Source organism: Mya arenaria, chromosome 8 (assembly GCF_026914265.1).
Source record: "Mya arenaria isolate MELC-2E11 chromosome 8, ASM2691426v1".
Classification (NCBI taxonomy): domain Eukaryota; kingdom Metazoa; phylum Mollusca; class Bivalvia; order Myida; family Myidae; genus Mya; species Mya arenaria.
In genome coordinates, this window is record NC_069129.1 from 68,966,470 (window position 1) to 68,978,883 (window position 12,414).

The 12,414-nt window shown below is 34.8% G+C and overlaps 2 protein-coding genes across 3 annotated transcripts; both read left to right on the plus strand.

Annotated features, from left to right (window-relative positions):
* The first annotated feature begins 3,819 nt into the window (after positions 1-3,819).
* On the plus strand, positions 3,820-8,069 carry LOC128242247 (monocarboxylate transporter 12-like). Of its 2 annotated transcripts, none has more exons than XM_052959340.1 (2): positions 3,820-4,948; positions 7,319-8,069. In XM_052959340.1, the coding sequence occupies exons 1-2, from the start codon at positions 3,936-3,938 to the stop codon at positions 7,374-7,376; spliced, it is 1,071 nt and encodes a 356-aa protein (XP_052815300.1). In that variant the 5' UTR covers positions 3,820-3,935; the 3' UTR covers positions 7,377-8,069. The 2 variants fall into 2 exon arrangements, with proteins under 2 accessions (XP_052815300.1, XP_052815299.1); XM_052959339.1 differs by having other exon boundaries at positions 3,820-5,202; positions 7,319-8,068.
* A 185-nt stretch (positions 8,070-8,254) lies between these two features.
* LOC128242246 (monocarboxylate transporter 12-like) lies at positions 8,255-11,597 on the plus strand. The gene is made up of 2 exons (XM_052959338.1): positions 8,255-10,687; positions 11,373-11,597. Exons 1-2 carry the CDS (start codon positions 9,403-9,405, stop codon positions 11,504-11,506), a joined length of 1,419 nt encoding a protein of 472 aa, XP_052815298.1. The 5' UTR covers positions 8,255-9,402; the 3' UTR covers positions 11,507-11,597.
* The last annotated feature ends 817 nt before the right edge of the window (positions 11,598-12,414 follow it).

Consider the following 12,414-nt stretch of genomic DNA (forward strand, 5'->3'; position numbering starts at 1 on the left):
TTTTGCAAGTTAACTCAGTACTTCAGGAATTCTAACATTTTTTGTTGAAGTGACACTCGTATTTGTAATCGATACAAACACATTTATAACAAACATAAATTTTGAGTAATAAACCCTTATTTTTTTACTAAATAATGCATTTATGCAAAATATAAATTACTGATAACAAGATTGTAACCGTGTATTTAATAGCTGAATTCGCAAAAATATTAAATGACTGGTGAATGCTAAAATATTTACAGTGATCAACTATCATAACATGAGGTAGAAATATCTTGTTTTTTTTTCACTTTTCTTTCAAATTCAACACGATGTCCATTATGAGATATGTATTTATCATGTTTGGTAAGTAAAAAAAGCAACAACATGAATTGTAGTATAAATCAATTTGGAGTAATTGTGCATCATTAACTTTTGATTTTGTTGCAGGAGATGCACTGCCACGACCAGTTGTCTAATGTATTTCTGCCATCTGACTGATCGTCTATTTTTAATTTTTATGCCGACGCATTTCATGTGGAGTCTTTTTCTGCATTGTCTATTATCGCAAGTAACTATACTAACCTTCGGACGAATTCTGGCATTTCAAATGAACAGGATGTTTTTATTTTTAAAGTCTTAGGGATACCAGAAAACGCTGCCGATCGCGACTTTTCATTATTTTAGGAGACTGATATTTTTTTTTTATTTTCTAGACGGCTGAAGGCTCATTTCACTTACAACGAACTTGACATTTCTATTTACATAGCCATTTTTAAAACAAAATTCAACAGCTGTTGCAAAGACACCACAGTGATGTACATTTTGGTTGTTGTTGAACTCGCGGAACTTCATTAGCTGAGATGTGTTACTATAAATTTGTGTTAGTTGTATTTGAATATTGTTCTTGGGTAATTTTATGTTTTCACCTAAAATGTAAAAGTAATAACTGAGTATCTTTGGTCGTCTGTATGCTGTAGTATATTTTCTCAAGGAACTCTTCATAACAGGTTTATTACAATACACAATAATTTCACACCATGAAAGGTGTCAATGCATTATACAACGCGTGTCAAAGATTAGCGCATGTCCCTAGAATTTTAAGGACATGATAAACGGATAAGCCAGTTTTATTACACACGCACGGGTACTGTTCGGTTCATATATTTAGTTAAGTCTATACCTATATTTTCTAAAATTCATATTCAGTACAAAAATGTTGTTGTTTATTATAAAGGCAATGATATAGAATAAATGATTGTTATGCAAAGGCTCTAATAAAGTTAAGAAATACAACTTCTACATTATTTCCATTTAAATAACTAATATGTATTTTGAAAATGACATTTTAACATGTAATGGCGGGTTAATGGGTGCGAAGGGGATTTAGGGTGTATCGCGCAAGAAGATGTAAGCTGAGACCAATAACAAACTACTCCGACTGGTTAAGGTAGGGAGCATTTTCAACTAAGTAAAATAAATAACTTTTGGCATAGTGGATATGTTCTATTGTTCTGGTTATATTCCAAAATGTATGGTCTATCCTAGGGATTGAAAATCGGACCAATGTCATAATCGATCATCGAAAATAATCGGACGAGCCATTTCGATCAATCATCGATTATATAATCGAAACGGAACAAGTGAATATATTACAAATATATCCAAAACTATATTGGTTTGTACGTACATGTCTTTAAATGAATGAACATATTACAATCAGTTATGTTTTATATGCTGTTTTGTTATACATTCCAGGTTACAATTGATAATTTAGTAAAATGTTTTTAGGAGATAACTAAATTCTAAAATAATTGAGAATAAATTGCCGTATAACCCCGTATAAGTTTGTACCATTTCCCGTTTTAAAGAAAATCAGAACATAAACAACACGGTTACTTCCCTTTGCCGTACATTAGCGATAATCGATTATGGAATAAAGAAATCGATTATCGCCGACCTCGGACACAAATAATCGACTTTCGATCATCGTTTTATCACTAGTCTATCCTGCCTACCAAGCAAATAAAAATGCTCTTGTTGCTCAAATGAAGAAATACAGAAACCAAATGTCAATGTAATGTATGTGGTGTATATTCATATAGCTTGAAATCGCGAGTGATAGAAAACCCGCATTCTGCCGCTCAACCGATACACACTCCATGCGTTAGGTTTTGCGTGGAAAATGTGTCAGCCGATGAGGTTGTATTCTAAGTTAGCTAGAGAATAAGATTTTACTTCATGTCATCTGACTATTACTTAACCAAAACAACGCAAAGTACGCCCGTTATTTATTTAAAGTACTCACATATTTCATCGTTTCAGTACAACTTTTTTTGGAATAGAAAAAAACAAAGGATGAAAACAGTCTTAAACTTCATAACTTAAAACCCAAACCGGTTCATTTTGAGTGATTAACAGTCGAAACTCGCTATGCAGAACTCTGTTATCTCGATGTTCTGGTTTTGTCGGGAACGTTTTGACTTTTTTTCGATTTAGATTAAACACTTTTGTATTTCGATTATTTCTAATGTTCGTTATCTCGAAGTATTTACAGAGATCCATACGACTGCGATATAACGAGTCTTGACTGAATATGTATGTGTATGTATAATTATGAATTCGTATGTCTATACATTTGCAAAACAATAAGTGTATTATATGATTAAACTATGAACCGATTTCACACATTGAGCCGTGAATGTATATACTTGAGTATTTAAAGAAAGTTTGGTAAAATCATGTATTGGGTAATTATTTCAATCATAGCTCATGATGGTAATTAAAGTAACACCTCTTATGTACAGGTTGTCATAGCAGTATCAGTAGCATGCTGGAGTTCTAATGATAGGTAACAACGTTTGTGAGTTCGAAACTCAATTTCTCCTTCTTGTTATTTCCTATGTTCAATACATACATGTAGACATTTCACAAAAAATGCATGTTAAAATCGTGCAAAGATAGAGTTAGTTTTTATCACACACATCCAATCATAAGTACTAACTTATCGCGATCAAAGCTCACATTATTTAAAAACTAAAATCATTTGTTAATGTATTATAAAAATATTGTTTTAAAATTCTATGAACTACATTGTTATACAAATTGTTTTAAAATTCTATGAAATACATTGTTATAAAACTGGATGAACATGGTAAAATAAGTAGCAAACTAACACGAACCCAGCTTTGTTGACAAAAATGCAACATTATGAAAATTAAAAATAATGCAAAAATAAAAAACAATAGAAATATTAACCTCTACGGATACGAACACGCAACCTTTCGCACCACATCGCTGCGCGTTACCTTCTGCTCTATATGTGCTGACTATGTTTCTACTGCGTTAAGCAGATTAATAGGTAGATATTTGCTATAAAGTAAGTTACTCTGAAAAAGGTAACTCAACATTTATGTTTGTTAAACATGTGTACGTTTTGATTTTGAATAAGACTGTCACTTTAAGTTTAAAATAAAGTTCATTTGCAGGCCAACTGGAGGGAGGGGGGACACGGGCCCTTATGCCCCCCGCTTGAACCGCCACTATAACTTGTCCAAAAGGTCACAACTCAAAGGTTAACTTCGGACCAAAAAACTGACCTAAACATGTTTATGAACCGCACATGACGTTAAATAATCTAAATGGTTTAGGATAAATATTTCCATGACAAATTATTAATGAAGTATAGTTTGTAAATTGTAACCCATTTCACCAATATATCCTGTTCTCAAGTGATTATTCAAACGTTGACTGATATCGGGAATGCGTGAAACAGGACGTGTTAATTCACGCATAGCACGCTTTGCCTTATTAGGCTATATTGATCCAATTGTACACATGCTATTGATAAGCATGTGTTGTAGATTAGCATACGAGTTTAAACAAACATGGCTGTGGGTTATGAAATAAAGCTGTACATAAATGCTTAAGCTGTGTAAACTAAATAAATTTAAAAAATGACGGAACACATCTTCGTCCCCGACGGAGGTTGGGGGTGGGTCATTGTTGCAGCTTCGTTGATATTTAATATAATATACGATGGATGCAGCTACTCTTTCGGAATTTTGTACGAGCATTTCCTTAAGGACTTTAGAGAAACAAAAAGTAACACAGCGTGGATAGGATCTCTGTTCTTCTCTATGCCATTGTTATGTGGCCCACTAGCTTCTGTAATATCAAGAAAATTTGGATATAGAAACTCAACAATGTTTGGTGGATTAATAGCTTTCATTGGATTTTTCCTCGGTACATTTTCAAGTTCAGTGTTAATGTTAACATTTAGCTATGGCCTTCTTTCCGGAATTGGAATGTCACTTCCGTATTTCAACTCAGTTGTCATTGTCGCCAATTACTTCAACAAACGCCGAGCTCTGGCAATAGGAATAGCCGAATCAGGATCTGGTTTAGGAACCGTAATATTTGCACCGTTGACGTACACACTGATTTCAAAGTTTGGCTGGAGAGGAAGTTTACTAATTCTCAGTGGCATTGTTGCAAATATTATAGTATGTGGTGCTCTCTATCGACCACTAGAGTCAATTACAGAGTGCAGTGATAAAGAATTGTCTGACCAAATACCGGAAAGTATACACGCCATCGATGATAAACGCAAGGATACTGACAGTGATGAAACACTTTTGGAAAAGAATATTCTTCATGAAAACTGTAAGAATTCCGCGACAAGACTTTCAAGAAGCTTAAATTCGTTAGTCTCCCGTCAGATTGAAAAGCAGTCTCAACGTTGCGGTTGTATACACCCTTTACTTGGGTTATTCAAAAACGTGCCGTTGTTGTTATTCTCAGTGTCAATTTTTGTTATGTATTTTTGGTATGATGTGCCATATGTATTTCTTGTCGGGAAGTCGCAGAGTGTCGGCATACAAGAGTCGAGCGCAGCTTTCTTGATCTCGCTTATTGGTATTGTTCATATGGGAGGAATTCTTTTATATGGCTGCCTGGGAGACAAAAAGTATGTTAGTACGTCACTTCTGTATGGTGTTTCTATTTTTTTATGTGGCATAGGTGTTGCTGTAATCCCCTTGTGTAAAACATACGTTCCAATTGCATTCTTAGCAGCTTGCTTTGGTATGTTTTCTGCAGCGACTGAAGCTCTTGTTTCCATAGTTGTTATTGATATTGTTGGACTGGAATATTTTGATAATGCCTTCGGTGTCATCATGCTCATGGAGGGATTAGCCAACTTAATTGGACCACCCTTTGCAGGCATGTATTCTTTGTCATAATTCTATAAACCTATTGGAATAACAATGTGCATTAGTAGACTTTATTCGTATTTTTGCAACTCATCTGAACTCAATATTATTTTATTATATCACAGTTTACATTTGTTGCCGGATGGGCTTTTAAGGTTCATAGAAGACGGGAAGACTGCAATATATATGTAAACTATATATTGTAAATCATGCTAGTTAAGCAATGGTCAAGCGAATTATGGCCAATACATAAATACACTGTTCTGTCGACGGCAATACAAATAGATATAATGTCATATAAAGTCATGAAACACAAATGGTTCAATAATGGTGAAATGATGAAATGGTAGAACAAATGATATACCGTACCTGCAATATAAATCATGAACAGGAAATAATGTAAATAATATCAAATAAGAATATTCTCATAGAAGGAGGAGGTAATCAAACATTTATTAAGTTTGGCGAGGCAATCGCCCACGCTGAAAAATATCTGAGAATGGCCAAGAACAATGTCATTGGCTTAGGCGTGTCACGTGATGAAATCTAGTCAAATGATTGGTTAAAAATAATAATCAATGCTAAGAAAATACCTTAACGGTTAAAAAGGTGACACACAACTAATAGTTTATTTGTTCAAGTTTATAAATGTTTTTCCATAAAATTTCATTTATGTATTGACCAAGTTTAGGACGTATGGACGAAGGGAAAAACAAACACGTTGATTGAATGAAAAAAGGGCATTTATTCAAAATGCCATTAAAGAGTTCTAATTAAACTAATATATATACACATGTAGTTTTTCCAAGAGATCAGTTTAAATGAGATGCTAGTGTTAGAGGTATAAACTACCTTAACAAGTAATCTACGCTCTAGCTATAATAATCTAACGCGTACATGAATGCATAGCAAGTTTAATTGCGGAAGGGACAAATGATGATATGAAACTCAGTAATCGATTCAACGTTTATTTCAATGATTACGATAAACGTTATTTCAATAAAGCATTGAAATGACACTGCGATACATTTAAGTAAAAAAACATGTGAAAACTCAATATAACTACAGGTGGGTTAATGGCGGCTTCACAACAGCTTTGGAGTTCATCATTATACAAAACAAATATAATTAGTAAGGGAAATGTGGTTAGTTCTAATAGTACTATTATTTTTATAGCAAAACAAATTCACGTATTTGAATTAAGGCACAATATAACCGATACAGTAATGAGATTATAAGTATCTTCCATGGCAGAGAGTGTAAGATAGGTTCATCCCGACCCGAGCGTAGGGTGTTTTGCGGAAACGAGGTTTACCGAGTTTCCGCAAAACACCCTGCGCGAGGGTCGGGATGAACCTATCTTACACGAGCGGCTATGGTAGATGCTTTTTCTCCCACCTCAGTTAAACAAAATTAAGTAAAAATGTATTTTTTGCTGGAACTCTTTTGTGCTTAGTGAAAATAAATGCGTACGGATATGCGATAATTCGTGGTTGTCATGGATATTCGCGCAGTGATTCAGAGTATGTAAATGGTCTGATCGGTCTTTAAATAGTTCTAATAAGAGTGAAGCATTATTTCTTGAAAGGTGCGTGAAAACTGTTTTCTGGTGACATTTGAAGCGAGAAATAATTAAATAGCGTTCTAAATATTGCCACAAGACAAGGTTTCTATGATGCGCTACAGACGACAGTCTTCAACAAGGGAGGTAATTACAAAATGGTGACCATTAAAAGAAGTTCCATACGGGCATTTTATCTTCGCCCGTGGGCAAGATAAGAATATCTAGCATGGTTAAATTATTGGATCTACTTATCTGAGGTGGGAGAAAACTAATGAAAAACTATTGAACACATGATCAGATTCGTTTAAAGTGATTTACTAAGATTTTAACCCAAAATGGTGTCTTCAAGGTATATCCGGGTTCTTACAATTTAAAACTTCACTAAAATTCAAGACATAAGGTCTTAAGTAAAAACGACAATGGATGTATTTTTTGCATCGTTGTATAATGAGTTTGCTATTATGATCTGGTAAAAGTTTCAATACTCAAATTATCAGAAAATATTAAAATGTATATTTTCGTCATGCAATCACTTTGATTACCTATTTTTTTTCTTCTTCAGGGTGGCTGTGCGACATATCGGGTGGCTACGACATGACCTTCTACGCTGCTGGTTTTAGCATAAGTGTATCTGCATGTATATATCTGCTATTACCACTGTTCAAAAAGAGAAATAGCGGTAAAGAAATTGAATGAATGTCTATTCTTCTACATATCGTATGAAAATGTTTTGTTTTTTTCCAAATCATGAACTTTGTTAAAAATCAGTTACCAGTGACTAGTTAAGCAGGTTTTCCATTAGAATAAAGTTATAGATCAGTTACCAGTGACTAGTTAAGCAGGTTTTCCATTAGAATAAAGTTATAAATCAGTAACCATTGACTAGTAAAGCAGGTTTTTTATTAGAATAAAGTTATAGTGAAAAATGTTCTCTTACAACGGGAGTTCAATAAGTACTTTGATAAGATTTACCTTTTGCGTTTTCTCTTTATTAAGGATTGTTGGGATAAGAGTGAGGTTTGTGCACATAAACTGGTTTAAACCTCCAGTAAATTTACATTTTACTGACCGTTCCAAGGCGGTACCTAACAATTCATGATAAACATACCTATTTAGTATATATATATATATATAGTATGTATGCACTGTGCTGTTAGGGGAGTTTTATGCTGTTCTTCTGTTTCTTGTTTGTGATTTTTTGTTCTATGTCTTTGGCGTTTGCCCAGTGCCACTAAACCGGGTTTATGTTTAAACATTTTGCTACTGAGCTTGTTTCTATAGCTTTTTGCATAAATATTCATCAAGACAGATAATAAATAATGTTAGAATTTTAAACGTTATGAATCAATGTATTCCATATTATATATTTGATTGCGAGCCATGTCCATTAATTTCATGCACGATAAAATATACACGTATGTCCGAGGGTATGTGAGCGACTTCGGGCCTTAATTGTGCAAGTATTAAAGTTTCAGGGGAGTTCGGACTCAATCAACAAATTGCATGTTTAGTCGATGAATTTGGATTGTTAACGAACAGAAGGTTCGCTGTGCCTTACGTGTTTATTGAATTGTGTTAATGTTTATCTTCTGCAAGCAAAATGTATTTGCAAAATGGTGTTCATGTATAGGGACAGAATGATAGAATTTAGGAATCCAAATACATTTCTGACTTACAAGTGAAAACAACAACACTGACTGGGTTCATTAATTACTCGCGGTTTCTTTTTGTGTGTCAAGTAATGTATTTCAATGTATAGATTATAGATTGAGCTATCAAAAATGCACAGAAGGTTTAGATTTTATTGGTTGTAGAAAAGCAAATTTGAGTTCAAATATGACTTGTCCGGTTTTGGGCATTGCTGTAGTGGCGGTCATTTTTATGGGTAGTACTATAGTTACCAGGTTTTGTTAAGAATCGTTGTTTTTGTCTGTAATTTGTCATAAAATGGCTTAATTATTCCTACGTACAAACTATTGACTGCAAGAGTGTTAAGGCCGCCGCCGACGACGGCCTTTAACGTGCATAATGTTTAAACTTGTTATGCATGCATTATGCGAAATGAGCAACAGCTAGAGCATGACACAATTTTATTTGTATCGCGATTATCATCATATTCATGCAAACAAACTTAAATGTAACAGCGTTTTAATTATTATGGTATCAATTTAAGGTAACAATAAAGTTCATTTGCAAGCCAACTGGAGGGAGGGGGGCACGGGCCCTTATCCCCCCGCCGCTATAGCCGCCACTTGAGCTTGTCTAAAAGGTCACAGCTCAAAGATTAACTTCGGACCAAAAACTGACCTAAACATGTTTATGAACCGCACATGACCTCAAATAATCCAAACAGGTTTAAGATAAATATATCCGTGACCAACTATTAATGAAGTATAGGTTGTAAACTGTAACCCATTTCACCAATATATCCTGTTCTCAATTGGCCAATCAAACGTTTACTGTGATCAGGAACGCATGAAAGAGAACGTGTTAATCCATGCATAGCACGCTTTGCCTAGCTATATTGATTATACTTATGCTATTAGAAATCATGTGCTGTATCTAGCATACGAGTATGAACAAAATTGGCTGTGTGTTATAAATAAACATAAATGCCTGAGCTGTGTAACCTAATAATTTAAGAAAATGACGGAAGGCTACTTCGTACCCGACGGAAGTTGGGGGTGGGTCATTGTTGGAGCTTCGTTGATATTTAATATAATATACGATGGATGCAGCTACTCTTTTGGAATTTTGTACGAGCATTTCCTTAAGGACTTTAAAAAATCAAAAAGTAACACAGCGTGGATAGGATCTCTGTTCTTCTCTATGCCATTGTTATGTGGCCCAATAGCTTCTGTAATATCAAGAAAATTTGGATATAGAAACTCAACAATGTTTGGTGGATTAATTGCTTTCATTGGATTTTTCCTCGGTACATTTTCAAGTTCAGTGTTAATGTTAACACTTAGCTATGGCCTTCTTTCCGGAATTGGAATGTCACTGCCGTATTTCAACTCAGTTGTCATTGTCGCCAATTACTTCAACAAACGCCGAGCTCTGGCAATAGGAATAGCCGAATCAGGATCTGGTTTAGGAACCGTAATATTTGCACCGTTGACGTATACACTGATTTCAAAGTTTGGCTGGAGAGGAAGTTTACTAATTCTCAGTGGCATTGTTGCAAATATTATAGTATGTGGTGCACTCTATCGACCACTAGAGTCGATAGAAATGACTTTGTCAATTACAGAGAGCAGTGATAAAGAATTGTCTGACCAAATACCGGAAGGTATAAACGTCATCGATGATAAACGCAAGGTAACTGACAGTGATGAAAAACTTTTGGAAAAGAATATTCCTCATGAAAACTGTAAGAATCCCGCGACAACACTTTCAAGAAGCTTAAATTCGTTAGTCTCCCGTCAGATTGAAAAGCAGTCTCAACGTTGCGGTTGTATACACCCTTTACTTGGGTTATTCAAAAACGTGCCGTTGTTGTTATTCTCAGTGTCAATTTTTGTTATGTATTTTTGGTATGATGTGCCATATGTATTTCTTGTCGGGAAGTCGCAGAGTGTCGGCATACAAGAGTCGAGCGCAGCTTTCTTGATCTCGCTTATTGGTATTGTTCATATGGGAGGAATTCTTTTATATGGCTGCCTAGGAGACAGAGAGTATGTTAGTACGTCACTTCTGTATGGTGTTTCTATTTTTGTATGTGGCATAGGTGTTGCTGTAATCCCCTTGTGTAAAACATACGTTCCAATTGCATTCTTAGCAGCTTGCTTTGGTATGTTTTCCGCAGCGACTGAAGCTCTTGTTTCCATAGTTGTTATTGATATTGTTGGACTGGAACATTTTGATAATGCCTTCGGTGTCATCATGCTCATGGAGGGATTAGCCAACTTAATCGGACCACCCTTTGCAGGCATGTATTCTTTGTCATAGTTCTCTGAACCTATTGGAATAACAATGTGCATTAGTAGACTTTTTTTTTATTTTGCAACTCAACTGAACTCAATATTATTTTATTATATCACAGTTACATTTACGCAAAAGCACGTGAAAACTCAATATAACTACACGTGAACACAGGTACAAGAGGTATAAAGGGACGGGTTTATGGCGGCTTCACAACACGTTTGGAGTTCATAATGCCATCATTATAGCAAACAAATATAATTAGTAAGGGAAATGTGATTATTCAAATAGTATTATTTTTATAACAAAACAAATTCACTTATTTGAATTAAAATATGTACAATATAACCGACACAGTAATGAAAAACTATTGAACACATGATCAGATTCGTTTATAGTGATTAACTAAGATTTTAACAAAAATGCTATCTTCCTTTAGGTATCCAGGTTTTTACAAAAACTTCACTAAAACTCGAGGCATTAGGTCTTGAGTAAAAACGACAATGGATGTATTTTTTCTGATAGGATTAAACAATGGACATATAAGTAAATAGTGCAGTTCGTCACCGTTGTATAATGAGTTTGCTATTATGACCTCGTAATAGTTTCAATATTCAAATAATCAGAAAATATTAAAATGCATATTTTCGTCATGCAATTATACTTTGCTTACCTAATTTGTTCTTCTTCAGGGTGGCTGTGCGACATATCGGGTGGTTACGACATGACCTTCTACGCTGCTGGTTTTAGCATAAGTGTATCTGCATGTATATATCTGCTATTACCACTGTTCAAAAAGAGAAATAACGGTAAAGAAAATAAATGAATGTTTATTCTTCTACATAACTTTAACCATGAAACGAATCAAAGGCTGTTGTTGTTTGTTTTGTTTTTTTCAAATCACGCACTTTGTTAAAAATCAGTTACCAGTGGCAATATATAACTATTTTATTCAAATAAATCATAGAAAAATGTTCTCTTTCAACGTGAATTCATCAAGAACGTTAATTAAAAAATTAAAATCAAAGTATTCCATAGTATATACTTGATTTCGAGGCACACCCATGTATGTACGATGGAATTATACACACTTATGTTTGAGGATATGTACAAAATATTGACCGCAAGGGTGTAAAGGCCACCGCCGCCGACGACCTTTAACTTGCGTATCGTTTAAACTTGTTATGCATGCATGATGCGATGTGAGCAACAGAGTATAACACACTTTTATTAGTATCGCGATTATCATATTATCATCATATTCATGCAAACACACTTAAGTAGAAGGATTCCATTAGTCAATGGTCGAATAAGGCAGCTTTAACTATGTATCTGTGCTAATATTGTGCAAAACATATGTATAGATTACACGTAGATTGCACCATGTAAGAAATAAGATCAGCCAAAATGTCCTTATAGTGGAGAACACCAAAGCCCCTACACAACGATAAGGCATATGCTTCCCGGTTCCTGTGAGGGGGGAGCTCATCCTTCAATTGCGCCCTCTCTAATGTCTGATCCTGAAACCGTCCGTTTTCTGTTTGGATTGTTATTTAGGGAATCTGTGTTTCACTTGTTCATAATAATGTCACGTATTATAAAGTAACGGTTCTGATATCCACCTCTATTTACGAGTGTCAGCTCCGTGCACTGAAAGATCGGAGCAGTTTTCCTCCTCTTTATGACATGGGCGTCATCAGCCGTGGAGTTCTTTATAATAGAAACTCGGATATA

Bases quoted from the DNA above. Each gene is read 5' to 3' on its own strand.
- LOC128242246 (XM_052959338.1), top strand. From the start codon at position 9,403: ATGACGGAAGGCTACTTCGTACCCGACGGAAGTTGGGGGTGGGTCATT. The intron at 10,688-11,372 runs GCATGTATTCTT...GTTCTTCTTCAG, and splicing joins AATCGGACCACCCTTTGCAG to GGTGGCTGTGCGACATATCG.
- LOC128242247 (XM_052959339.1), top strand. From the start codon at position 3,936: ATGACGGAACACATCTTCGTCCCCGACGGAGGTTGGGGGTGGGTCATT. The intron at 5,203-7,318 runs GCATGTATTCTT...TTTCTTCTTCAG, and splicing joins AATTGGACCACCCTTTGCAG to GGTGGCTGTGCGACATATCG.